Raw genomic sequence first — 25,679 nt, 5'->3', positions numbered from 1 at the left:
GGGATAAACAAATTATAGTCATATATGCAAAAAGGTCATGCCATAGCAAAGTCATAACCATCTGCAATTAAAGAGGAAATCTGAATAAATATCATTTGCCCATTGATACCCTGCAAATGTGCAATTAATCACATTTAGCCTTGCTTTCATTCATACTTTAGCTTGAAAAATTATTGCTTCATGAGTCTGCATTACGGACTGGAAAGTTACTTTGCCCATTCATAAAGGGACAGGGGTGGATAGATGGACATCACACTACCATGGCTCTGCTAAATTTGTTTCTAGACCGTTTTTATACCTTCCTTCTTTAACAACCATCAACATATCTTTCAGGGTTGATTCCCTCTGAGTGCTCTCCTCATTTCTCAACTATGACACCCTTGTGTTCAACTATATTTCCAGTTATGACAAACAAAGAAAATATTAGAATATCGCCACAATTAATGTGTTGCAGTGGCTATCATAATCCTGTGATTTATTAATATTTGAGCTTTAGAGCATCAAATTTAACCACCTATTTCAATATCTAACTACTAGAATCCATTAAATTGGATTTTATTGGCCTCATGGACCATAAGGTCCAAGCTAAATGCAGGATCTCTAACTAGAGCAGTGGTTCTCAACCTGTGGGTCCCCAGATGTTTTAGCCTTCAAGTCCCAGAAATCTTAACAGCTGGTATATTGGCTGGGATTTCTGGTAGTTGTAGGCCAAAACACCCGAGGACCCACAGGATGAGAACCACTGAACTAGAGCATTCCCAGGAGATATCTCTACAGCCACCTTTAAGATGTCCAGAGAAGGAGACTTCACCAGTTCTTTAGACAATAGATCTACAGGTTCATAGAGTCCTACTTGACTGCTCTCTTCATTTTATTATTAAGGCACGTTAGAACCTTGGCTTTCTCCATATTTATAACCCAGTAGACCCTAATGTCATCAGATCCTGTCTGATCTTGGAATCTAAGCAGGAGCAGACCTGGTTAATACAGAAATGGAAGACCACCAAAAATACTAGTCTTTATTTCAGAGAAAGGAACTGACAAAACCAACAATGAATATACTTAAGAAAGCATTATGAAATGCATGGGGTTTGCCATAAGTCAACAGACAAAGGCGCATACACACAATAATGTAGTGTTGTTGTTATCTGAAAAGTTAATAGTATTTCAATCTCAAATGGTTTCATCTAAAGAGGTTTTGTGTGTGTGTGTGTGTGCATGTCCAAAAATATAAGCACACTCTGTTTTTTTCAAAACAATTATAAAATAATATTGATGTTGACTGGAGAAACAATAATTCATTCTTATGACCAGATAAACAAGGCTCATTTATAGCAAAAAGGCACCAAAGGAGGGTCAAATTGGGCAGAAAAGATGCAAACTGTTTTAAACTGGTAATTTACTTAGATGCAGGATTAGTAATTAACTCAAGTTTTTGCCTTCTTACAATTTATAAGGAACCAATATCTACAGGGAAGGAAGAAACTAATTTATTCAGATGCAAAACTCTAGATCTTACTTTTCGTAGGGGGAAAAATTATTAAAAAGTTAATAAATCGAATCAACCAGTTTGCAACTAAAACATAATTTAAGGTATCCATGTTTGCATAAAGTTTCATATCCACAAAATATTATTTGCATAGGTTACTTATTAAAAGTAGTTTTATAATTTCCCCCAGAGAGAAAAGCAATTAAAATTTTATAGATTTGCAACTAACCCCCCAAATCTTTATTCAGCTGGGGACAAACACGTTTAAAACCACAGAGCTAAATAACACTCAAACAAACTAAATCCACTTAAAATACCTATGATTATGCAAAAAGCTGACATTACTGCAATTCTAATTATTTATCAAGAGTGTGTCTCAGAAACTGAGCAACTGGAGCAATTTTATCATTAACAAAACAGGAGGATGTAACGATTGCATTTCTATGACCTGATTCTCACTCTGTTGTTGGTGTCCTTCTCAGAACTGAGCTGGACAAGTGCAGTGGTGGAATGTGCACACTCAAAAAGTTTTATACATGTAACAGTTACTGCAGTTACATTATGAGTTCTCTGAACTGTAAGATGTGACTATGCTTAAAGTGAAAGGACCAATTTCAAAGACGGCAGAGGAGAGGAATATTGATGTGATACTAGAACATGTTCTCCTCATTTCAGACATTCCTTAAGGCTCTCGACCTGTGGATCCCCAGGTGTTTTGGCCTACAACTTCCAGAAATGTCAGCCAGTTTACCAGATGTTAGGATTTCCAGGAGTTGAAGGCCAAAACATCTGGGGACCCACAGGTTGAGAACCACTGCCTTAAGGGGTCATTGAGGCTCATAGCTTCAGTGTCCATGAACTGGAGAACCTGTTCTGTGTTACACTTTGAATTTTAAAGGAACTGAACCCATAGAGGTTCAGCACATGGCTATGGTTTGTATATGCTCATTCTACAGATTGGCTATGGACTAAGCTTATTTTCTGCTGCTTCAGATACTAGGACATGAAACTATGGATTCAAATGGCAAGAAAGGAAATTGCCTCTACTGATAGTGAGGATTTCCTGGCTGCAAAGAGCCATTTAATGATGGATGATATTATTTTGGTGGGTAATGAACTTCCCTTTGAACATTTTTGCCCAGAGGTTGGATGGCCATCTTCCAGGAGGGACTTAGATTATGGTTAAACTAGATGGCTCTCGCAGACTCTTCCAACTTGCACGATTCTAAGACCATAGATCATTTTGTTCAAAAGGCTGAACCCATAGGTGTCAACAGCCTAGATACATTTCTGACTGAAATGCCACAGGGTATGAATGAATCTGGAGTAGGAAGGATTTACTCTTGCTAAGATGTATCTGGGGATCAGTATATGAGCTCCTTGTGAAGAGGTAAGCACAAAGAACAACAGCAAAATACTTTTATGAAGGAACAGAACTGGAGAATGCTTTTGAAATGCGAAACAATGGCCTTCGATACAAAGCCATTATGCTGAGAGTATATCTGCCTTTGCACACTGGGATATTGGGCCATAGCATGCTTGGCAGACATGTTAGACTTGTCCTTGTAGTAGATTTGCACCTTGATTTGCCAAATTCATGTCAAAATTGTATTTCAGCCTCCTCCCATTTTTAATATACAAAATTGGATAACATCCCTAAAGACAAGCCTATACTCCAGCACTTTTGGATTTCCAAACATATAAGGCAGTGAATATTTCCTTCCAAGGAAAGCAGTACAATTCTGCTGCAGCTAAATGAGAAGACAGGATTAGAAGTGACCAAACTGAATGGAAAAGTTGGCTGAGAAATGTTGCTGCTCTGAGCTCCTGCAAAAAATAGGAAATGTGATGTATGGGGTCTCACAAAAACAGGGAACTTTATGGTTTTCTTATACAATCCAAGAAAGCCCCTTTCATCACATGGGAATTTCAGTTCCCCAGCAGAGGAGAACACCTACTCTATATATGCACTGGAGACCAACCACAATTTAATTCCAATCATTTCATTCCTTATTTCCCCATAACCCTAATATGTATTACCACTGATTCTTACTCGAAAAACAAAATCTGGAACATTGTTTTAGTTGTTAGGACTAATAAATGGGTAACAACTACCAAATATTTGTAATATAAGTCTGACATCTAAGGACATTTTACACCACACATAAGTAGAAAGCAGGGTCCAGAGGGACTTATCCCTTTGTCCTGTGAAATGGATGTTGCCACACTTTATTGACTACACTCTTATTCCTAAACTTCTTCCAAACAGGACACACAATTCCATTGGAGCAAGTCTTTCTGATGCTTCCTTTGCCATGGAAAACATATGGCTCCCAGGTCAGTGTTGTGATAAATCTGCTCTGTTGGTTTGAGGAGCTATAAAAAAAAAACCCAAAAGGTCCAGTACATTGGATAGCTCCAATACAGCTCAAATTCAAACAGATTGAGACCCTTTCTATACTGCCATATAATCCAGATGATCAAAGCAGATAATCCACATTATCTGCTTTGAACTGGATTATATGAATCTACACTGCCATATTCAAAATAGATAATCTGATTTTAAATGACAATGTAGAAGGGGTCATATTCACCATTCCACTGACCTCAGAGCCACTAACCACCACTGTCTCTTCACTGCACTTGGCATCTTAATCCATTGTGTTTTTCTGTTGGAGTATTGTATCCAGAGTTTTCCACTAAAGGAAAATCCCTGATATTTTTATGTGATGCCAAGGTTTCCAGGAAGTGGGTTGATGTGAGTTTTCCGGGCTGTATGGTCATGTTCCGAAAGCATCCTCTCCTGATATTTTGCCTGCATTTATGAGAGGCATCCTCAGAGGTTGTGAAGTCTGGTTTCCATGAAGTCCAATATTCCTAAAAGAATCCATTATTTATAGTACCAGGTATAAACACACCCTCTGCAAGGAGACAGACAATTGTGATAATGTGAATTTCCAGGTGATGCCTATGTGCAGATAGCCCAGATCCCTTAGGAACACCAAGATCATGCAAAGCCTGAAGCTCTTTGTATCAAATCATATCAAACCCTTGGAACAGCCATGTAATAAGTCAAAGCGAATCTGCTCAAGAACCCAGTATCAAATTCAGAGTTGATGGGAATCTTTCTGTCCTTCTCTGAAGGATTGACTTTATTTTGTTTTATGTTGGGTTGGTTCTATGGACCCTGAAAGCCCCCTCCCTTGTTTTTAAAGCACTGCAAGCTCCCAGAAGGTAAAAATTACTTTTCAGCTGTCACATGCCAATGACACACCTTTGTGGAAATGAAATGAGAATTACTGAGTTGCACTCCATACAATGGGCTGTCCTAAGTAGGAAAGGAAAGGAAATGGCACCTAGCTCCAGTTGCATTTCAGGCACAAACAGCAAGAGACTGGAGTGACAGAACTAATCCGGAAGTCAGAACAAAAAGGAAAAAAAACCCGGAAAAACAAAACAAAGTTGAACTTGCTTACCTGTCAGACACAGCATGCCTCAGCCAGCTCATGCAAATTGAATTTTGTTCACCAAACATGTGTTTGTTTCTTCATTACCCGAATAATAAGCACATTGGGAAGGCAATAACGCATGCAGAGCGGTTCAACATTCATTCATTGTTCCATAAACAGATTACATTGACTTCAGAACTGAATCCACCAACAGCACTTTTAAAACCCATCCAAAACAAATTCCTCCTTCCATGGCTCTATCTTCTCATAGCCTAAGATCCACTTGAGGTTTACATTTCATAACACCGTTGCCTCTTTCCTTCTAGGCCTCTCATTCTCCTGCTGATACACTGAACTGTTTTTAAAAGGCATAAAACCTTTCACAATAGTGATTGATTTCTCTTTCTACTCAATAAAGTGTCCAATATAATTGCTTGAGATGGACTGGCTTCCATGATATTGGCAATTGAGCACCCAATATCCCAATTGTAATTTGGAACTGGAATGGGAGAGGGTGAAGAATATGTTGATTCTCTGGTTGAAATCATGTGCTGAACAACCATATTTATTTAGAAGTTCCACTAAGCTCAGTGGGAACTTCATCCCTAATATGTGTGTTGAAATTTTGTGCACAGTTGAGAATACAATCTATGGAAGCGACTTCTGAAGAAATGGAGATAGCATTGGGCCTTAAAAGTTCTATTCTAATCATGCTTCTAGTGAAATACACATAGTATGAAGGATGGGTTTCTCACAGTTAAATGGATACAGGAGCATAGCTGTAAACATTTTTATTTTCAGCTGAATTGTGCCATTTTTGTGCTTATTTCTGTATCATCTAAATCCAGTTGCAAATCCAACTCAGTGCTGGCCTGTTGAAGCAATTACATGAGGTAAAACTCACTGAATTGAAATGAGTCCATGAATCTATAGTAGGCCCTCCGCTCTTACAGAGGTTAGAGGCACAGAAACAGGATTTCTTTTAATATACATGTGTTATTGGGATAGTTCTATGCTTATGTTGTTGTTATTGTTATTTTTGCTTATGTTATGACTCTGTATGTTCTGATGTTGTTACTTGAAAACCACCCTGAGTCCCTTCAGGGAGATAGAGTGGTATATAAATAAACTTTTATTATTATTATTATACAGGGTGAGGCAGCATAACTTCCTTTTTTAAAATGCACGCCATTCATTTGGTTGAAGACGTAGCGGAGCACTAGTGGTCTCATTCAAGAGGCGGGAGTATAAAGTTTTGTCCTGACACAGTTCAGTCGCCATCATGCGCTGGAACAGTGAGGAGCATGCTTTTGCCGTTGAGGCCTACTTTTTGAGCGGATTTGGAGTGGCTGGCCCGCTTTCCAAATTTGGCCCTTGTGATTTTTTTTCTATGGGGTTTTTTGAAATCCCGTGTTTATGTGAACCGTCCAAGGACCCTACAAGATTTGAAGACCAACATCCAGGAAGAAATTGCCAACATAACGCCTGCTATGCTGGGAAGAGTCATGACAAACGCCAGAAATCGGTTTACTCAGTGTATGGAGAATGGGGGATGTCGCCTACCTAATTTGATCTTCAAAACTACGTAAAACAAAACTTTAGGTATGCGCCTACATTATAAAAAAAAAATTCTGATTCATACAACAGGTTTTATTAAGTTTTGAAAAAAGGAAGTTATGCTGCCTCACCATGTAAGAGTGAGAAAACAGTAAATAAAGAAACTATTAAATATTCTCTAGTTACCTCATCACACTAGAAAATGAATCCACTTTAAATCCAGTTGCTGCCTCCTACAGAATTCTGGGGTTTGTAGTTTAGGGAGGAGCCTTAAACAGCTTCACTAAACTGCAAACCCCAGAATTCTGCAAGAGGCAGAAACTGGATTTAAAGTTGTTTCATTCTCTAGTGTGACAAAGGAGTAGGAATCTTTAAGCCCCCCAGTGCTACTCTATAGACAACTTTTGCCACAACAGAGTTGCACTGAGGGACCCACCAGTGAGAAGATATAAAACAAATTCAGAAAAGTGAAACCTGTAAATCCAGTTGCTACTTTAGCTGAAAGTAGCAACTGGAAAATATAATAATAATAATAATAATAATAATAATAATAATATACTTTGAGGAGACAATTTCTCCAGAAGTTGGAGGTGTACTTCAAAAATATGTGTATGCAGGAAAAAGAATGTAACTGAGAAAAAGAAAGGGGCAGCTGATATGTTTTGAAGGATATATATTTTAAAGGGAAAAGTTATTTAAATAGGTAAGCACTGCTACTCTTAAGTGGCATGATCCAGGAAAATGTTTTACTATGAGTTCCTCTGAATTAAGAAATCCAATTTCATGAAAACCCAACAGAATTTCAGTACGTCCTTTTGTTTTGCTCCATGAATGCCCAATTTTATTTGAATTGGAGTGCTTGGTATTGATTTCAGAACAGATTCCAATTGCATTTATCATTAGCCAAAGAAAGAAAGCTAAATGAAAGTATTATTGGACAAAACAGACTAGGATAGTGACTACCAGATGTTTTAGACTGCAACTCATTCCCTAGCAAAGGTAATGCTGGAAACCTTGGAAGCTGGAACTTAACACATCTGTTGCCAAATGCACTCCAGGGCAGAGAAGGCTAACTCAGAAGCTTGGTGACCCCTTTGCACCAGTCCATCCATAGAAGTGATCCCCTCTTAGTTCATCATAAGTATAATTTGCCTGTTCTGTACACTTCTCTGTGCCCAACTAAGCTGGCCAACTCCTGTGCAACAGCTCTTCATGGACTGCCACTACACAACCCTATAGACTGTTGTTATGCGCAGAGTGAGAAAACAGCTTGGAGACCATAAACAAAAGCTGGTTTTAAGAGCTCTAAGTACCGCAATCTCCAAGTGAAGTATGTACCCAGCAATAAATTGTCTCTTACCTGTCACTGTAGGCAGCTGCGGTGGCTGTGGTAGGTTGGGCATATCGGTAGGCAGCATAACCGCCCTGAAACACAAACACAGTCTAATCAAATTACAGACAGTGTTAAATAAAAAAACACCACCCTTCATAATTAGCAACAATTAGTTGGTTTATGATTTCCATGTTCTGCTACAGAGACTTTCCAATGTTGTCATTGTTAACGGCAGCATCTAAAAAACAGGCTCATATATTAGCTGAGTAAACAGCTCGGTATAAAAAACTTCTGGTGCAAAACTGGAGGTGGAACTCATGGGAGATTAATTTACAGCACAAGTGGATGCTTGCTCCTTGGATATAATCTGCATTGAATTTAATGGGGAAGGGTGCACAGCTCCGCAAATCATGTATACGCAGAATGGGCCCATGCCCTTCAGTAAAGAGGCATCTTAAGATGAAACAATTTGTTTTTTGAAGACAGAGTTGAAGGTCAAAGCAGAACTGGACCTTCATATCCAGTAGCAATGTATCTTAGACCCCATTTACACTGCCATTATAGTGCAGATTGAATTGGATTATATAGCAATTAGGGCTGGGCGGTTTCGTTTCGTAATTTCATAATTCGTTAAAAATTCGTTTTTTTTTATAACGAAGCGATAGCGAACCATTCAGGAGCAACTAAAAAACGAAATGAATTTTTAAATTCGTTTTGTAATTGTTTCAAATTCGTTTTGTATTCGCTTCGTTATCGTTTTGAAATCGTTTCGTTATTATTTCCGCATGTCTGGGGCAAGTTTTATAGTTGTTGTTTGTTTAATCAGTGAAAAAAATTTATAAATATCACATCAACAGTCAACAACAGAGGGAGAGGGAAGCTTCAGAAGTTCCCCATGTCCCATTTGGAGGTTTTTTAGCGTATTGCACGGTCGCGTCCGCCATTAATGAATCGATTCGTAATTGTTTCGTTATTGTTTCGTATTGTTTTGTAATTTTACGAAATTTCGTAAATATCGAACTTTTTAAAAGAAAAATTTCGGAATTCTTTTAAAAATCGAAACGCAAAAACCCCCAAAAAACGAATCGATTTTAGAAACAAATTTTTCCGTGGTTGCCCAGCCCTAATAGCAATGTAGACTCATATAATCTGTTTAAACTGCATTACATGAGTCTACATTGACCATATGGTGAAATTCAAATAGCATTAGATGACAGTGGCAATGGGTCCTTAGAGTCTCAGATGGGGGCACTAGCAAGGTTTGATCCTCACCGGCCATGAATGGACTATATGCAAAGCTGGGTATTTTGCTGGTCACAGCCTGATGAAAATATAGAAAAGGATGGATGCATGTCTGATGGGGCAATGCCATGTTTTCATTAGGTGAGAAGCGACTCTTCTTCCATGAATGGGATGCATTAAAAACCAGAGATCCGAAGAAAGGCCTTGTGGGTGCCTCATACAGCATTATGATATTAATGGTAATACAAAGGCCTTCACAACTGTATTCTTACTACAACCCAGAGAAAAGAAGTAAAGACTTTATTTATATGCTTTATAAATTGCTATCAGCTTAAGCTGGCACATATATTCTTTGGCTGGATGATTAAAAATAAACAATATAGAAAGTTTTCTCCAGGCTGGGCAATATCAAGAGAATTTCCACTCATTTTTGACATTCCAGCACTTTTTTGTGTTAAAAAATGTGCAGAATTATGGAATTTTCCTAATATTTTTATATAAAGAACATTTTTACATCAACAACAAACACATTTCTCACAAAAGAGTCCTAAAATGCAAAAACGAAAGAAAACAAAACCCTGCTATATTGGTTGACCATTTTCCTAATAGTTTCACAAGCAATTACACATATCAAGAAATATCATTTCTTATAAAATATAAGAAAGTTTATGCATATTATATACAGCCCCAGATGAACCAGTTCCCTTTCATGTATTCAGATACTTTCTCTCAACGTCTTGATGCTTCATCACAAATAAGGAAGCATATAAATAAATAAAGGAAACAATGCCTGAATAAAGGAAACAATGGCCTGCTCTGACCAATTCCCTGCAAAATGTCCTCAGAAGCACCTTAACCCCTATACCTTGCCCCAGCCTCCCCTTCACCCCCCTCCCACCTACCCCGTCCCCAATCTCCCCCCCACTGGCTTTTATGTGCATCGAAATTCATAATAAAGTTAATTTTAAAAAAAAGAAGCACCTTAACTACCCATTGGGTTGATCTCCCTACATTATCCTTTAAAATCCTCCTGCTTAGATACATCTTACCTCTGTTCATGCCCAGTGTTTATTTTAAAATTTTAATCTATTACATCTGGCTCAGCCATAAGGTTTTAAATTTTTTGTGTTATTGCTTATATGTGAGTTATATTAATTGTACTGTTTTATTTGCTTGCTGCTTGTTGTTTTACTGATGTGTTGTTGGGCTAGGCCTCATGTAAGCTGCCCCGAGTCCCATTGAGGAGATGGTGGTGGGGTATAAATAAATAAATAAATAAATAAATAATAATAATAATAATTATTATTATTATTATTATTTGACCACTCTTTCCATCTCTAGATGGAGCACCAGTCCTTTGGACTTGATGAACCTTCCTTCAATACCAGAAGCAGATCTGAAACTTTGTGTCTTTCAAAGAGAACTCAAATTGCATATGGAGGGAGGGGCACCCAACAAAGTCCACAATTTCTCATTCCCTTAGAGTTCCTTGGCCAGAGCAACTTGAGAATAGAGTTCCTATATTTCATTCCATGGGTTGCCACTTTGATGGGGCAGCTACTCAATGCCTTTTGAGTCTCCTTGAACCAAACAGAAGGAGGGGAGCATCTCTGTTGAGAGCCGCAGCAACTCTTTCCCATAGCAGACAGATCAGATTTTCATGTATTATTTTACTAAGCTGGAATGTGAATGGCAATCCTTCTTCATATTTTTGCAGCATAAATCTATTTTTGCATGAATAAAGTGCAGTTGTGTTATACCAGCATTTTGCACCCAACTGTGTATCTGTGAATGTGCCTGCTGTTTCCACAATCCCAGTGAATCAAGTGGCACATTGAAAGCACTTGTGAGTAGTTTTATGTGTGGACATTTTAGTTATTTCTTGATTCATGGTGATCACATGAATTTCATGTAATCATCAGAGCTGGTTTTGCCAGTTCTTTCCTCTGATATATAATCTATAGCACTGACTGGCAGTCTCCCATCCAAGTATAAACCAAGATTGGCAGAGTATAAATTCCAAGGATCTGGTCCAAACATGCAACTGTATGTGAAACAGTTACATATGTAGAACTCCAATTATGCAACTGGAAATTGAATGTGTATAGCTACATATGCAAAGAAACATCCTTGTATATGTACTAGGCCTGGGCGGTTTTGTTCGTTAATTTTGTAATTCGTTAAATATTCGTTATTTTTAGCAATTACAAAACGATTACAAAACATATTTTCAAACCCGGAAGTGTTTTTAAATATCGAAACGGCATCCTCCATCTTTTTTACGGGCTTCCGCCCATTTCAGAAATGACGTTTTAGGGATGGAGGATGCTGGGTGCGCTGGGAGCCAATCCTGCGCTCCCAAGCACCATGGCTGATTGTGATTGGGCGGGCTGCCCTTTAAAAGCGGCTCCGCGTGGCCGCATTGCTCATTGCTGGGGAAGGCGAGGAGACGGGAGGTTCGGGAGGGAGGCTTGGCTTGCATTCATTCATTGCTTGCATTCATTCATTCCCTGGGCTGGGAGCAGCGGGGAGGCTTTGCCGTTCGCTCCACAACAGGTCAAGCATTTTTAAATATTTCTGAAAAATATCTTTCTTTTATTCTTAAAAAAATTCAAAAAATATTCTAAAAAAAGAAAAGACCCTTGTGTGCCTGTGCGTGTGAGTTTGTCCCTGTCCTGTGGCTGTGTTTGCTCCACAACAGGGCAAGCATTGTTAATTTTCCATTTTTAAATATTTCTGATAAATATTTCTTTTTTAACGAATCGATTCGTTGCCACCTTAACGAATCGACCCCCGTCTTCATAACGAAGTTTCAGAGGTGATTTGCACATGCGCGGGGGGTCCGCCATCTTAACGAATCGATTAGTTAATATTAACGAAATTTCGTAAATACTGAACTTTTTTAAAGGAAAGTTTTGTAATTATTTTAAATATCGAAACGCAAAAAACCCCCCAAATACAAATCGATTTTAGAAACAAATTTTTGCGTTGTTACCCAGGTCTAATATGTACCCATGCCAGGCATGGAATTTTACATCTATGAAGACACATTTTGACTAGAACTCAAGTGAGTTGCATATAGCTACGATGATGGAAGAGTTACGACGATCCACATTGATTTTGGAGATTGCCCTGACTTGCTTTTCTTCTGGATCTGTTTATTTGGGTTATTATACAAATTGTTTTGAAATAACAGATTCTAAATGGAATTTAAAGGAAATGTAGTTTACAGACACCTCCGCCCCAAACAGTATCAGTCTGAGTGCTTGCTTCATTTCCATGCTCACAGTAAGACCCCCATATCCAGATATAACTGGACGGTATTAAATCACCTTACTTCCAGTCCCATCATACTGCCCGGAGTCGCCTCAGAAAATAAATAAAGTTTTATTATTATTAAAGTTTTATTATTAATATATTGTTGTGTTGGAGACACCTCTCTATGAATTTCTAGAGACTCCCGCATATCTCTATGGTATGATGGGTATTTATAGTATAATGGGATCTTCTCTAAGAATTTGTTGCCTCCTAAAATTCAAGTCTGGGTCCTTTCAGACAGGCCCCAAAGTACAGGGCCTGTTGGGCTTTTAACTGAGGCATCCAAATGATGGGTCAGATAAAAATGAATTAATTCAGAACAAATTGTCCCGAATTAATTGGATACCCCATTAGATCTGAGCCTTCCTGAAAGGGAACTCACTCCTGGGAGTACCTGGGGTGAGTGTCTTCTCACTTCTTCAGGCTTCCAAAAGCCTGGAGGAGCGAGATGGTGCCCACCCCTTCCCTGAAACCCTCCCCCCAAACATCCTTTAAATCTTGTAAAAGGTTAACAGGCTGCCATGACGGTGGTCCTGGAATTCTCCTGGTGCGTAGAAATCATTTCTACACGCCAGAAGTATTCTAGGACCACCATACTGGTGGCCTAGTAAGTTTTTACAAGTTTTTCACACTGTTGTGGGTTTTTTTGGGGTGGCCCCATGCCATCCTGATAATTATTGGGATGACATGGGGACACCCCACCAGGAAAGCCCGGTTTTTTTTAGTGGGCATGTGGATTTAAACCCATGCTAAAGCAGGTTTTTAAAACTTACGTCAGCACGGGTTTATACTATGTCTGGAAGCACCCTGAGTGATAACATCCAGGGGAAGTATACCATGGATTTGCCTGGAGGATTTAGCCAATGCTTAGGGAGATCATTTTCCCATTGGGAACAGATAAGTGAAACTGCAGATATGGGTTATGCTGTTATGGGGGTTTCTCTTCGTGTGTGTGTGTGTGTGTGTGTGTGTGTGTGTGACATGGCAGAAAAAGCCACTATCATCATGATAAAGCCTTCCTTCCTTATGCACTTTCCAGTGTTCACAGAAGAGGAGTTATACAAGGAAACTTGGAATGTAAATGATTTTTCACACTGGGTAGAAACCTGCATAGGCCCATCGTAGAAGCAAACTGAAATTATCAATATAGTGTCTGGCTTTACTGGGTTGTGGAAGATTCTGTAACGAAAGAACCCCCTCCCACCCCGAATTAATGTTTACTTGTATGTGACAAGGCAAGCTGTTCAATTAAGGCAGCAAAGGAACACATCCATAAATACACACACACACACACACACACATCTTGGAAAGGAGCTGTGTTCACTCATGCATTGATGATCAAACTGTGAAAACAGCTATCCTTCCTGTTCAACAGACCACGGTGTTATATCAACCGTTTCCAAATGATCTCGCAGCATGCCAATTAACAGAGAGAACCAGGTCTCCATAGATAAGGCAAACAACTTTTACATCCCAATTAGAACCTGGGGGCCCTTTCCCTCCTCTGGGATTTAAAGGCACTCCCTGCCCCCACTAATTTAACAGGGAATGAAATGTAAAAGGGCAGTAGAAAAGGAGATCAATTTGTTTTCCAAGAAGTCCTCTTCCTCCCTTCATTGTCAGCTTTGAATTCTGTTCTGTTCGACTCCATTTGGGATCAAGTATTCAAGCCCAGGAAAAGTCTTGCATCGTGTTTCAACAATATTTGCTATAATAATGTATATGTACAGAACTGAGTGACAGCTACATATGTACATTCTATATACAATGTATGAAAAAACAAAACATAATACAATTGGCTAATTTAGGATCTAGTCCTATGACAGGCTTAAACTGGAGGGAAGCCCTACCAAAGTGGAAGGACTTCCAACTTGTAGAGACTGGGGGGTGCATTTACACAGTAGAATGAATGCAGTTTGGCACCACTTAGAACTGCCACCGCTCAATGATATGGAATCCTGGGAGTTGGAGATTTTACAAGTTATTTGGGTCTTAAGGAGCCAAATAATTTTGGGGCCTTACCAAAATACAAGTCCTGGGATCCCATTGCATTGAGTCATGGCACTGAAAGTGTTGTCAAACTGCATTCGTTCTACAGTGAAGATGCATCCAACATTTAGGGAAAAGTCTGGGTGAGAAATGAAATATTCTGAAAATCATGATGTCTGGATAATTTGGGATGTTAGGACGCATCCATTTTCTCTGCTGCATTTTTAAAATTTTAATATTTGTAAAAGCAAGTTCTTCCCACTAATTTGGGTTTGTTTATTGGGGTGGGGGGGATAAAATATAAGTAAAATTAAAAATAAGTTGTGGTTGGTGGAATCCATGAGTGCTAAATCCATGGATACAGCGGTCCTGTTACATGCCCAGTGTTCTTGTATCTCACATCACAAGGGCTGCTCAGTTATGGGAATGCAGATTTGGTCCTCCCCTCTATCAGTGTTACTATTGCTTTGTTCATTTTTTTCTTGTTGTTTTATGCTTATGTATTTTTCAGAATCACTTCTCTTATCTCCCCCTGTTCCCTGCTCAATATGTTATGGGGAAATCCAGATATACCAATGCACACTTTTCTTCTTCTCTTTCTTTGCCTGACTTGCACCTGTCTCTGTTTCCTGCTGTTCTTGCGCGAGGCATGTTTTCTGCTGTCAGCATCTCTGCTCTTTCCCCCCCTCCTTCCTTCTATAGAGCTTCAGTTCTCTCTATTTAAAATGGCTAACTGAGCTGAAGGTGGGTGGTAATCGATCTTGGAGCCAGTCAATACCTCAGGACTCTGTAGGCAACTAATAAATTCTGAATCACATAGGGTTTTTTTCTTCTCTCTCCACCACACATCTAGATTTTATTCTCCTTGGCAAACAATGGAAAGGGAAGAGTGGAAGCAACGTTGGAAAGGAAATTGAGCTGTGAGGTACAGTGGTCTAGGCGAGTTCTGTTATGAAATATGAAAATGCTCAATGGAGCTTACATGAGATGAATCATTGCAGTAGACTTTTGCTCAGATCTTCAGGGGGACTGAGGGAGGAAAAAGGAAAGTCTGATCTCGAGGCAGAAAATTCTCTGCATTTTCAAGTGGAATTTGAATGACTTTGAATCACCACCACATTTGACAATTAGCGAAACAGGGACATGTATCAGATGTATGGTGTCTTGTTGTTGGTCTTTGTGTCATTTCTGATTTATTGAGACGTGAAGGTGAGCCTATCATGGGGTTTCTTCGCAAGATTAGTTCAGAGGGGTTCTTCCTTTGCTTTCCTCCACAGTGGAGAGAATATGACTTGCCCAAAGTCATCCAATACGTTTCAATAGCCGAGTGGAACCTTGGTTCCAGAAGTGTAGTCCAATGTTTAATCCACTAAACCATGCTGGTTCTCTTATGCTTCTTCCTCTCTCTGCATGTAGGACCAAAAAGTCAGCATTATACAATGGATGTAGTCTGCTGTGAGAAGAAGAAGTGGAATTGCACACCAATCATGTTCATCTCAGCTTTTGTCTTTGCAAGGTGCACATTGTGGTAATGCCTCCTATGCTTTCCATTGTGGTTGTGCACCCTATACCTTGCACTGTAGTAGGGTGCTGCGTGTTGTGCATTGTACAATGACACCCAAACACCAACATGTGTTGTGCAATGTTGCTGTTTTGCATGGAGGTTTCACAGCACTGCTATGATATGTCCAAATCTGGGTACATCTGCTACAAAAATGGCATGTTAGATTGAAGCCAATATTCATTTTCGTATTCCTCCTGCAGCTCTCTTTTCCATTTTACTTTGACTTTAAGGACACTTGAAGCTGGGTATTTAAGAACGTACCTGGGCTCTGATGTGAGGGTGTGTCAATCCTCTGATGTCATAATGCTAGCCAAGAAATTCCATATATATTATACACACATAAGTCAAGAACAGGATTTGAGACAAACTTGTGGATTTTGATATGACCCATGGATAAGTTGAGGGTCATTCTGTGGAGAGGGGAGAGCACTAGTATGAGTTCAAGGGGACCACTACACTTGGCCACTGCCATATTCCTACCCAGTCCAACCACATTCTGTCATGTAGGAAACCACAACCAAAGGACACCTGAAAGAGACCCACCAATTCTCTGTTCTTCCTAATGTTTGCTCCATTGAATGCTCCATTGTGTCCTAGTTGTCAGCGCAGTAATCTTGCCCCCTCCTCAATATGACACACTTTCAACTGTTTAAATATGGCTAACATGTCCATCTCTTCTCTGGTCTAAACACTAGGCCTCCTAGGGCTTCGCTTCTATGTCTTTTACCATTTTGCTCGCCCTTCTCTGGATGCATTCCAACTTGTCAATATTCTTCTTGAATTATGGTGCACAGAGCTAGACAGATTATTCCAGGTGAGTTCTGCCCAAAGCAGAACAGTATTTTTCTTGATCTACTTCAAACCTAGAATAAGGTTCTTCTGGGACCAACAAAGCTCTTGCCTTTTATCAATTTACTCAAATAAAGGACTGGTCCCTTTTGTGCTTAGAGTGAAACAACAATACTTATATTGGCCTATGGATAAGTCAACCTTGTTTCTTGGTCAGTTTTTTAAAACTGAAATTTCTAGATGTATGCATGAGTATATACATACAGTAAACATCACTGAAACTGATGGGAATCTCAGCTCAAGTATCCATCAAAGATGTGGTGAAAATCCAAATTTTCCAAGGTGGATGAGATTCATGCTGCTGTTGTTAACTGCCATCAAGTCAACATCAACTATGGTGACTCCATGAATGAGAGACCTCCAAGTCCTCCTGTCCTCGACTGCCCTGCTCAGGCTTTGCAAATTCAGGGAAACAGCAATCTAGACTGAGTCTACCCATCTGTATTAGGCGAAATTATCTACCTTCTTTTGAATGTCACTTTTTATGCAATGTTAGTGGGACCTGTTTACTACAAAAGCTATTGAAAGTGTCAGCTTTGAGTCCCATTCATTTCTGTAATTTTGTGGTGCTAATGACTTTTCAAACTGCATTTAATTATTTCCCCCCAAAAAGGGAGACAGAAAGAAAACCAAAACCCTGCTCTCAGTTAACAACCCCCCCCCCCATTCTCCCTAGAAACCCAGATTCTTCCTTCTTTTGTCAACAAAATGTAAATGATTTCATCTTAAATGTCTCAAAAGTGTCATTGGTAATAAATAAAAATTATGGGTTTTTTCTTCCAAGTACCACTTAATGAATTTTTAATGTTCATTCCAATTTAATGCAATCAATCTCTTGATATCTCAACACCGATGATGCAACAGCAACACAATTAGGTTACAGAAATCTGTATGTAGTAATAAAAAGAGGTTTAATTACATCTATTTTTAGGATCAGACTTTTTTATCCAAGGCCTAATGGAAGACTACAAAGGAGATTTGTGAGCGAAGACAGTCTTATATTACAAAGATTTGTGCCATGAAGTGATGGCTTAATTCTTTGAGGAATTCTCAAGGTGTAAAATGATTTGGGAGGGGGGAGGGGAGTAACATTTCTGAGACACGGAAGATGAGGCTTTCTGTATTTTTGTCCTCAAACTCCCCAAATTCACTGCTCAACTTTCAGCTGAAATCTATTTTTGATTTTATTTGTGCATTGCATGTGATTGCAAGGGTATTCTGCAGAGCACAAATCGTGCCTACTCTACTGGTTAATCTCAAACTTGCATCGGACTTTGTCTCTCCAATTCTTGACTACTGGTCATGTTGGCTGAGACCTCTGGGAGTTGGAAGTCCACAACAACTGGAGAACCAAAGAATGAGAAGTCTGATGCTAGATCTCACCATCATTCTCCTTACAATGTGGGGATCTCTGCCAGGACTACAACTCCCCGTAGTCTTAGCCATCACAGACAATGTTGATAGGAATAACAGTCCAATATCTTCTCTTGGGTTTCTGTTTCTAAGGCCTTATCTACACTTGACAGTTTAACTCAGTGTAAATTTGCCCCAGAGCATCTTCAGATTCAGCACTTTTGTACTGAATCCAGAGTCATTGTCCAGATTACCTAGGCGCATATTCATTTCACTGTGCTGTTGCCTCCTCAATGGCAACTCTGCTGCTATCCAGCAATGGAGCTCCTGGCCATTGTGGGCACCTCTGCTGATGTCACTTCATCTCCCCTTTAATGCTATTTAATTGTCATTTTGACAAATGATTGCATTTAACCAGCTGAGTGAGTGAGTCAGTGAGAAAGTGAGTGTTAACATGTTTGGGGCAAGTGATGATGTTATGGGACTGAGTTGCTACCACTCAGCTGTAGATGCACACAGGTCTGCTAAAAGAGTAATACCAGATTTGGGGATGTCAGTAGATGGCAAGAGCAGCATATTCCTCCTTCTATACAATAGCTGTCAAGTAAAAATAGCAAGGAAGATGGTATCTCAAAGCACTTGCTTCTCATGACTTTAGCAGCATCCTGAGATGCAGAAATTTAGCAGGAGAAATGTATTTTCCTGGAGGGGAACTTCACCTGCTTAATTTCCATGCGGTTGTTTCTTCGTGGCTTAGGAACGGTGGTCATTCCAGATGCATATTCACCCTCTGAGCCTCCTTAAAGGCCACCTATGAATGAACCCAGCCAAAATGATGGTAGATGTAATGAACATAGAGAGACTTCAAAGACAAGCTTTCTTGTTGATTGCTCTTTTTTCTGTTCCAGAGATGGCAAAATGGACGAAACAGAGTCAAAGCTTATGCAGCAAACTCACAGAAGACTTAAGCCAAAAGGAAATGACTCTAGCAATGTTCCAATGGACAGCATGCACATCAATGAATACTTACATAAATGTCTGCACCATAAAATCCATCCTGGTAAACAACACTGCAGGGATGCACATACAAAGAGAAACATTCATATTAGTGCATTTCCACATGCAAATGCCACCAACCCCTGAACTCTTGAGGTTAGTCTCATCACAAGGTCAGAACCAAACAAGAGAAACCAAATCAAATGGAACCAGGCCAAATCAAACCAAACCACTGATATCACTATATACACATAGGCCAAAGGATAAATACATACATATTTGCATTAGGGGGACATATTATTAATAAAGTCTAGACATTCATGCATTTTCTTCTCTTTGATAAGGAAAGCTGTACAGAAAAACACTTGCCCATGTCTTGAACAAAATTAAAATGTGACACAGCTGGGCTGCCACAGTGCCATCAGATTTGACCATGCCCACTGACTTAACATCTAAGTTCCAGTTCAGTTACGACACCCAACTTTTGCTTACTTCCTATTTAAATTTTATTCCCATTTTCCTCTAGATCTAGGAAATCATTACTATACAGTACAACCTCCATATCACCAGGGAGGTATATTTCTTAACTTCATGTGGATAACAACAAACTCAATTGAAATGAAGGATTTTTGGCCCTAGAATACCATAAGGCCACCCTGGAGCACCCAGAAAATGTCTAGAGATTACATCTTCTGTTTAAATACAATGGCCTGCATTATATGGGTCTACACTGATCATATAATGCAGTTCCAAATGGCATTATATGGCAGTGTAGATCCTACCTTTGCTGTCTTTCAGGATGAAAGTTTTACTTTTCCAAGGTCATCCAGAGAATTTCCATGGCTGAGTAGAAATTCAAACCCTGGTCTCCATGGTCTTAGCCCAACATTCAAATCACTACACCACTCTGTCTCTCACTGAAGAATCTACGGGCGGTTCCAGACAGTCCTTTATCCCAGGAACATTCACGTTTTAAAAACGTGGATGTTCCTGGGGGCCTGTCTACACCCATCCCAGAAATTGCATGCTTTCTGGGGTGGATGTCCAGATATTCTGTAGGGACTGGGGACCCCCCCTCCCCCCAAAATCGCTCCTCCCCCCTCCCCCGCTCTCCTGGTGCATCATTTCTATGCACCGGGATAGCTACTGCAACAGTGTACAGGAGACCAGATAAGTTTTCTTTACTTTTAAAAGGGGTTTGGCGGCTTTTGGGGGAGGGGGTGAATATTCCCACAGTTTTTCGGACTAATTTAGTTCGGAAAACTGTGGGAATGGTGTCTGGACTGCAGTCCAGACAACGGAAAAGTGGGTTTCCAGTGCTGCACCTGCAAGAGATAAAGTTGAGGGCCAATATTCTACATCAGCTCCTTGTTATGTGTTTTGGAGTCCACTATCTAATTAATTCTCTACAAACCAGGGTTTTTCTAGTTTGCGGTAAAAAAAAAATTGTCATGTCAGGAGCGACCGCTCCTGTTGTGAGAGAATTGGCCATCTGCAAGTACGTTGCCCAGGGGACGCCCGAATGATTTTGATGTTTTATCATCCTTGTGGGAGGCTTCTCTCATGTCCCCGCATAAGGAGCTGGAGCTGATAGAGGGAGCTCATCCACCTCTCCCCGGATTCGAACCTGCGACCTGTCAGTCTTCAGTCCTGTTGGCACAAGGCTTTAACCCACTGTGCCACCGGGGGCTCCTTGCGGTAAATTAATTTGGGATTGTCCAGGATGTCATCTGGACAGCCCCTTCTTTATTGTGGGAGTTACCGCAATAAAGGGGCTGTCTGGATGTGCCCTACTTCATTAAATATACTTAACTAAGTAGCTGATGAGAACCAGTGTGCTCTAGTAGTTTGAGTGTTAGATTTGAGTGTTCAACTCCCTGCTCAGCCATGGAATCCCATGGAAACTCACTGAGTGGGCAAGTCAACTTCTCAATCTCTGGTGAAGACAAGGACAAATCTTCCCTGAACAAACCATGCTAAGAAAACCCCACAATAGTTTTGCCTTCAGACAGAAAGGAATCCAAAACACATAACAAGGAGCTGATGTAGAATATTGGCCCTTAACTTTATCTCTAGCAGGTGCAGCACCTTTCCTCTGCAAAGGTGTAGGACATTACTCATAATCGGATTTCCCAAACCTTATGCTCATGAAATGTTGGCATTGGCACAACATCTAATTATGTGGAGGCACACATATGCTGCCCTTTCTGTGCCTCAACCTCTGTATGAAATTGTTAGCACAGCTATTCTTGATGCCCGCTTATACCAAAGCTCGTTCCGAACCAAGGCTGTAAGCAACTTGTGATTCCAATTGTATCTTGTAAAAAAAATGCAGCGGCAGCAAAACCAGAAAAAAATAATAATGATGGAGTGCGATCATTCTGAAAACAACATATTGTATATTATGTAATTATATTTTGCAACTGTTTCCAACATTCTATCAAAAATTGCTTTCTCTATATAGCAATTGTGCATCTGTTCTCCATTTGTTAAAATGGTTTTCCCATAGCTCAAGATGACTATTATGATTTTTTAAAGGAAAAAAAAAATAGATGTTTTAGAAAATGGTAGCCAGGAAGGTTTAATTCCCCAAGCTAATATAACTCCAAATTACTAGTCCTTATGAAGACAAGCAGAGATATATGGACAGTGTCTCATAAGGTCTGGTAAAATACATAGGAATGGGGGTGGGAAAGAGATTCAGAGCAAAACTTTTAATAGCATTCTTTATTTCCCCTGTAGCTGGAGGGATTTCGGTGAGGAGATGAAGGTGGGGTTCATGCCTTTTTTATCTTTAATATTATATATTTCACATTGTTTACAATTATTGGTGTTATTACAGAATTTTTGCTGGAAATGTTGCCATCAAGTTGACTTTGACCCCTGGCCCCATGGGGAATACATTCCTGAACTTTGCTTGGATGCATGGAACTGGATAATAGTGAGCTTTATTAAAATGAAGGACATTCAGTTAAAGGATACTACCAAATCAAACTGGAGGACTTTGAAAATGCCTGGAGATTACCTATTTTGTTGGATATCTGTTCCATGAATTGGGAGTCATATACACAAGCACCCCCCCTCCCCTACTCTTTTACATAAAAGCTATTCACTAATACAAGGGACAAGAGAATCATAGAATCATAGAGTTGGAAGAGACCTTGTGGGCCATCCAGTCCAACCCCCTGCCAAGAAGCAGGAATATTGCATTCAAAGCACCTCTGACACATGGCCATCCAGCCTCTGTTTAAAAGCTTCCAAAGAAGGAGCCTTCACCACACTCTGGGGCAGAGAGTTCCATTGCTGAACAGCTCTCACAGTCAGGAAGTTCTTCCTAATGTTCCTGTAGTTTGAAGCCATTGTTCCATGTCCTAGTGTCCAGAGCAGCCAAAAACAAGCTTGCTCCCTCCTCCCTATGACTTCCCCTCACATATTTATACATGACCATCTCTTCTCAGTCTTCTCTTCTGCAGGCTAAATATGCCCAGCTCTTTCAGCTGCTCCTCATAGGACTTGTTCTCCTGACACTTGATAATTTTAGTCACCCTTCCCTAGACACATTCCATCTTGTCAACATCTCCCTTAAATTGCAGTGCCCCAAATTGGACAATGGAAAATTTATCCTCCAACTACCATCTCAAACAATAGCTGGCTCAATCTTCAGTAACTGGATCCAACTCAAAGGAGATCCCTTTCATGACTACCTCTATTTGAATCTTACATTTTTTTTAAAACCTACTATCCCCCATCTACCACTTCATCACATTCATTGAATTCTACTGAGCCACCCATTTAAGAAATGGCAACCTACTGAGTTCATCACTTGATGTTAGCTTCAAATGTAGGGCATTTTCAAGTGTTTTAAATGGTTGTCTTTTCAGGCACTTTCTAAGCTTGTTGACAAGTGACTTTTTTTTTTTTTTTTTGCAAATTATCCATTTAGAAAAGGGTAAAATAGCCAATTCTGTCGTGTGATGATTTCCCCCTGTTCTCAGCTTTAAAATGAAATGATTACGCAATTTGTGGGAGGAGCCAAAATGCCCTTTTGTGAAAAAGCTCTGCTTTGCTTGCCTTTTGCTCAAGGAGAGAGGGGGGGAGGGAATGGGGGGGGGGAGGGAATGAGGGGTGAAGGGAGGGAGGAGGATGGCTGGCCTGTAAGCAGAAGGGCCATTGACTTCATCTCCTGGAGAGAGAAATGTTCTCCTCATTTCTTTACCTTCTTTCTCCTTTCTTTTCTTCTCCCTCCTTTCCTCCCTTCTTTTCCCTTTGCTCTGCTGGCAATTCATATGATTCTTACAAATGATTGTCTGACTAACAGACAGGATCATGAGTACAGCCAATTTCTATGGCTTAGGAATAGCTTTTGGCTCTTAATTTAGTTTGGGGAACCAGGGCAAGTAAGCATATGAGTGCATCTACAGTGTCGAATTCCAGCAGTTTGATACCACTTCAACTACCATGGAGCTTTGCGATGCACTGATTGGATTTTAAATATTTGCATTAGTACATAACTTTCCATAATAGCAGCTATCTTTTACTGTCAGCAATTTTCTTCGGAGGAGGGACAGTGGATGGGGGACAAATCTCAACTGTGCGATGGCAAATCAATGGAGGACTCCTGAGTGAAACAGATAGATTAAAAAGTGTGCGATGAAGGTAGGAAAATCATCCATTTAATTTCAAAACTGAGTATGCCTAAGCAAAATGGCAAACCTACTCTTCCCCAACACTTGACCTGTTCAGTGGGATGAATTGGCTGATGATATTTATTATTCACAGTCCTAAAAGCTGAAGATGGTTGGAAGTTGAACTTTGTTTTGGGAGACTATTTATTTTGGATATCAAATGTTATCCAACTTCCATGATAACCAGATGTTTGCAACCATCCCCAAAGAGATCTCTGTCTCTGCACCGTTTCTCTTCCCACTCCCCTGCCCAATTCTCTCCAGCGTTCCTTCTCAAGGGGAATTTACATAACAACATGGGACACACAAAATGCTCGAAAGCCACCAACCATGACAGTCCAAATTACTATCATTTGTCAACCCTGTACACAAGGTGCTCTACTCCAGGCATATGAGATTGGTTGCATGCTGTGTGGGGTTTGTGTGGCGAGACAAGAGCATCATGCATGGCGCTCGCAAATGCTCAGTTTCTCAAGGGGGAAAGGAGAGGGAAGAGAAGATGGGCAACGCAGGACAGGAGGCCGGAGGAGCCCGCAGCTACTCACCCGCCGTAAGCTGGGATCGGAGGAGGAGGAGCAGCCGCACGAAATGTGTTGTAGACAGTGCGGCCTCTGCCTCGGAGGTGTGCCCCTCTGTATGCAGCGGCAGCAGTCGCGGCGGGATAAGGGAAGCCAGGCACTGAAAATTAACAAAGAAAGACCAATTAGAGATATATATACAGAAAACCATGAATCAGACTAATTTGCTTCTATTTCATAAAATACTGCTTCTCTATTCAGCTCCTAGAAGAAAGAAATAAACTCCATGTTCTCAGCAACACTTCCCCAATTGCAGTCAGCCCTCAACATTCATGGGGTTAAAGGGTGCAGAACACCCACAAATATGCAAAAATGCAAATAAACACCTCTCTAGGAATATCTACACTATGCAACATGGCCCTATCGCCAACTTCTGGCAGAACATTAAGCCAGAGGACCTAGAGATCCACAGATCCACTGGTCAAATCTGAGAGTAACTGAATCCACATACGTCAAACCTGCAAATGTAGAGAGTCGACCGTATTTTTAGCTCTGATGCCATAGAATAGATACAGGGAGTGGGAGGCAAAGTGTTGAACTTCCTGACCAAGAATTCTTATCCTTCCTTATATGCTTAAATATCCTAAAGCAAAGTTTCTCAAAGATATTTTGGACTTCAGCTCCCACAATACCTAAGAGCTGGTAAGTTGGCTGGGATTTCTGGGAGTTGAAGTCCAATACACCTAGAGGAGCACAGTTTGAGAAACACTTTCCTAAAGGCATAAAAGTCTATTTTATCTTGGAAACTAACTAAGGTTGGCCCTACTAGTACTTGGATGGGAGTTGGTTCATGAATATCAGGCACTGTTAGCTCTGTTTTAAAGGAATGCACTGGAAAAGCCAGTATTCCTGCAAGGGAGGTGGTTTGACTATTTATTATTATTATTTATTTAGCAATTCTGTCGAGGGACTTGGGCCGGTTTCCAACAATAATATCACAAACAGTAATTAAAAACATCATATTACATATTACACTAAAACGTTAAAATAGCAAAATGCAAGCACATAATTACAATGGTCAGTCGTCACAGTAAATTCGTTGTCCGTTGACTAGATAACTCCTATGGTCCCTTCTGACTTTAAAAGAGGCTATGGCTTACTGGTGGAGTTATGTCCTGCATACTGGACACCAACATAGTGCAATATAAGTGGATCAGTGTGCATGGCTGACAGCTCAGTGTGAAATTGCAATACACATGTTCATGCTATTCAATGACCATTCACATGGCTGAATTATAGCAGTTTGGACATAACTTTATCTGTCATGGTTGCATCCT

The 25,679-nt window shown here is 40.1% G+C and overlaps 1 protein-coding gene across 13 annotated transcripts in view; it reads right to left on the bottom strand.

Moving 5' to 3' along the window:
• The window catches only part of LOC137095529 (RNA binding protein fox-1 homolog 1), a 1,101,487-nt gene that overhangs the window by 27,349 nt on the left and 1,048,459 nt on the right, over positions 1-25,679 (bottom strand). For all 13 annotated transcript variants that reach the window (XM_067462295.1, XM_067462296.1, XM_067462289.1 and 10 more), the window contains 3 exons: positions 24,370-24,502; positions 19,174-19,213; positions 7,856-7,920 (listed from right to left, as the gene is read on the bottom strand). In XM_067462295.1, coding sequence (XP_067318396.1) covers positions 7,856-7,920; positions 19,174-19,213; positions 24,370-24,502 — 238 coding nt within the window. The remainder of the gene's footprint in view (positions 1-7,855; positions 7,921-19,173; positions 19,214-24,369; positions 24,503-25,679) is intronic.

Source organism: Anolis sagrei, chromosome Y, assembly GCF_037176765.1.
Source record: "Anolis sagrei isolate rAnoSag1 chromosome Y, rAnoSag1.mat, whole genome shotgun sequence".
Lineage (NCBI taxonomy): Eukaryota > Metazoa > Chordata > Lepidosauria > Squamata > Dactyloidae > Anolis > Anolis sagrei.
This window is presented reverse-complemented; position numbering and strand designations above follow the sequence as displayed.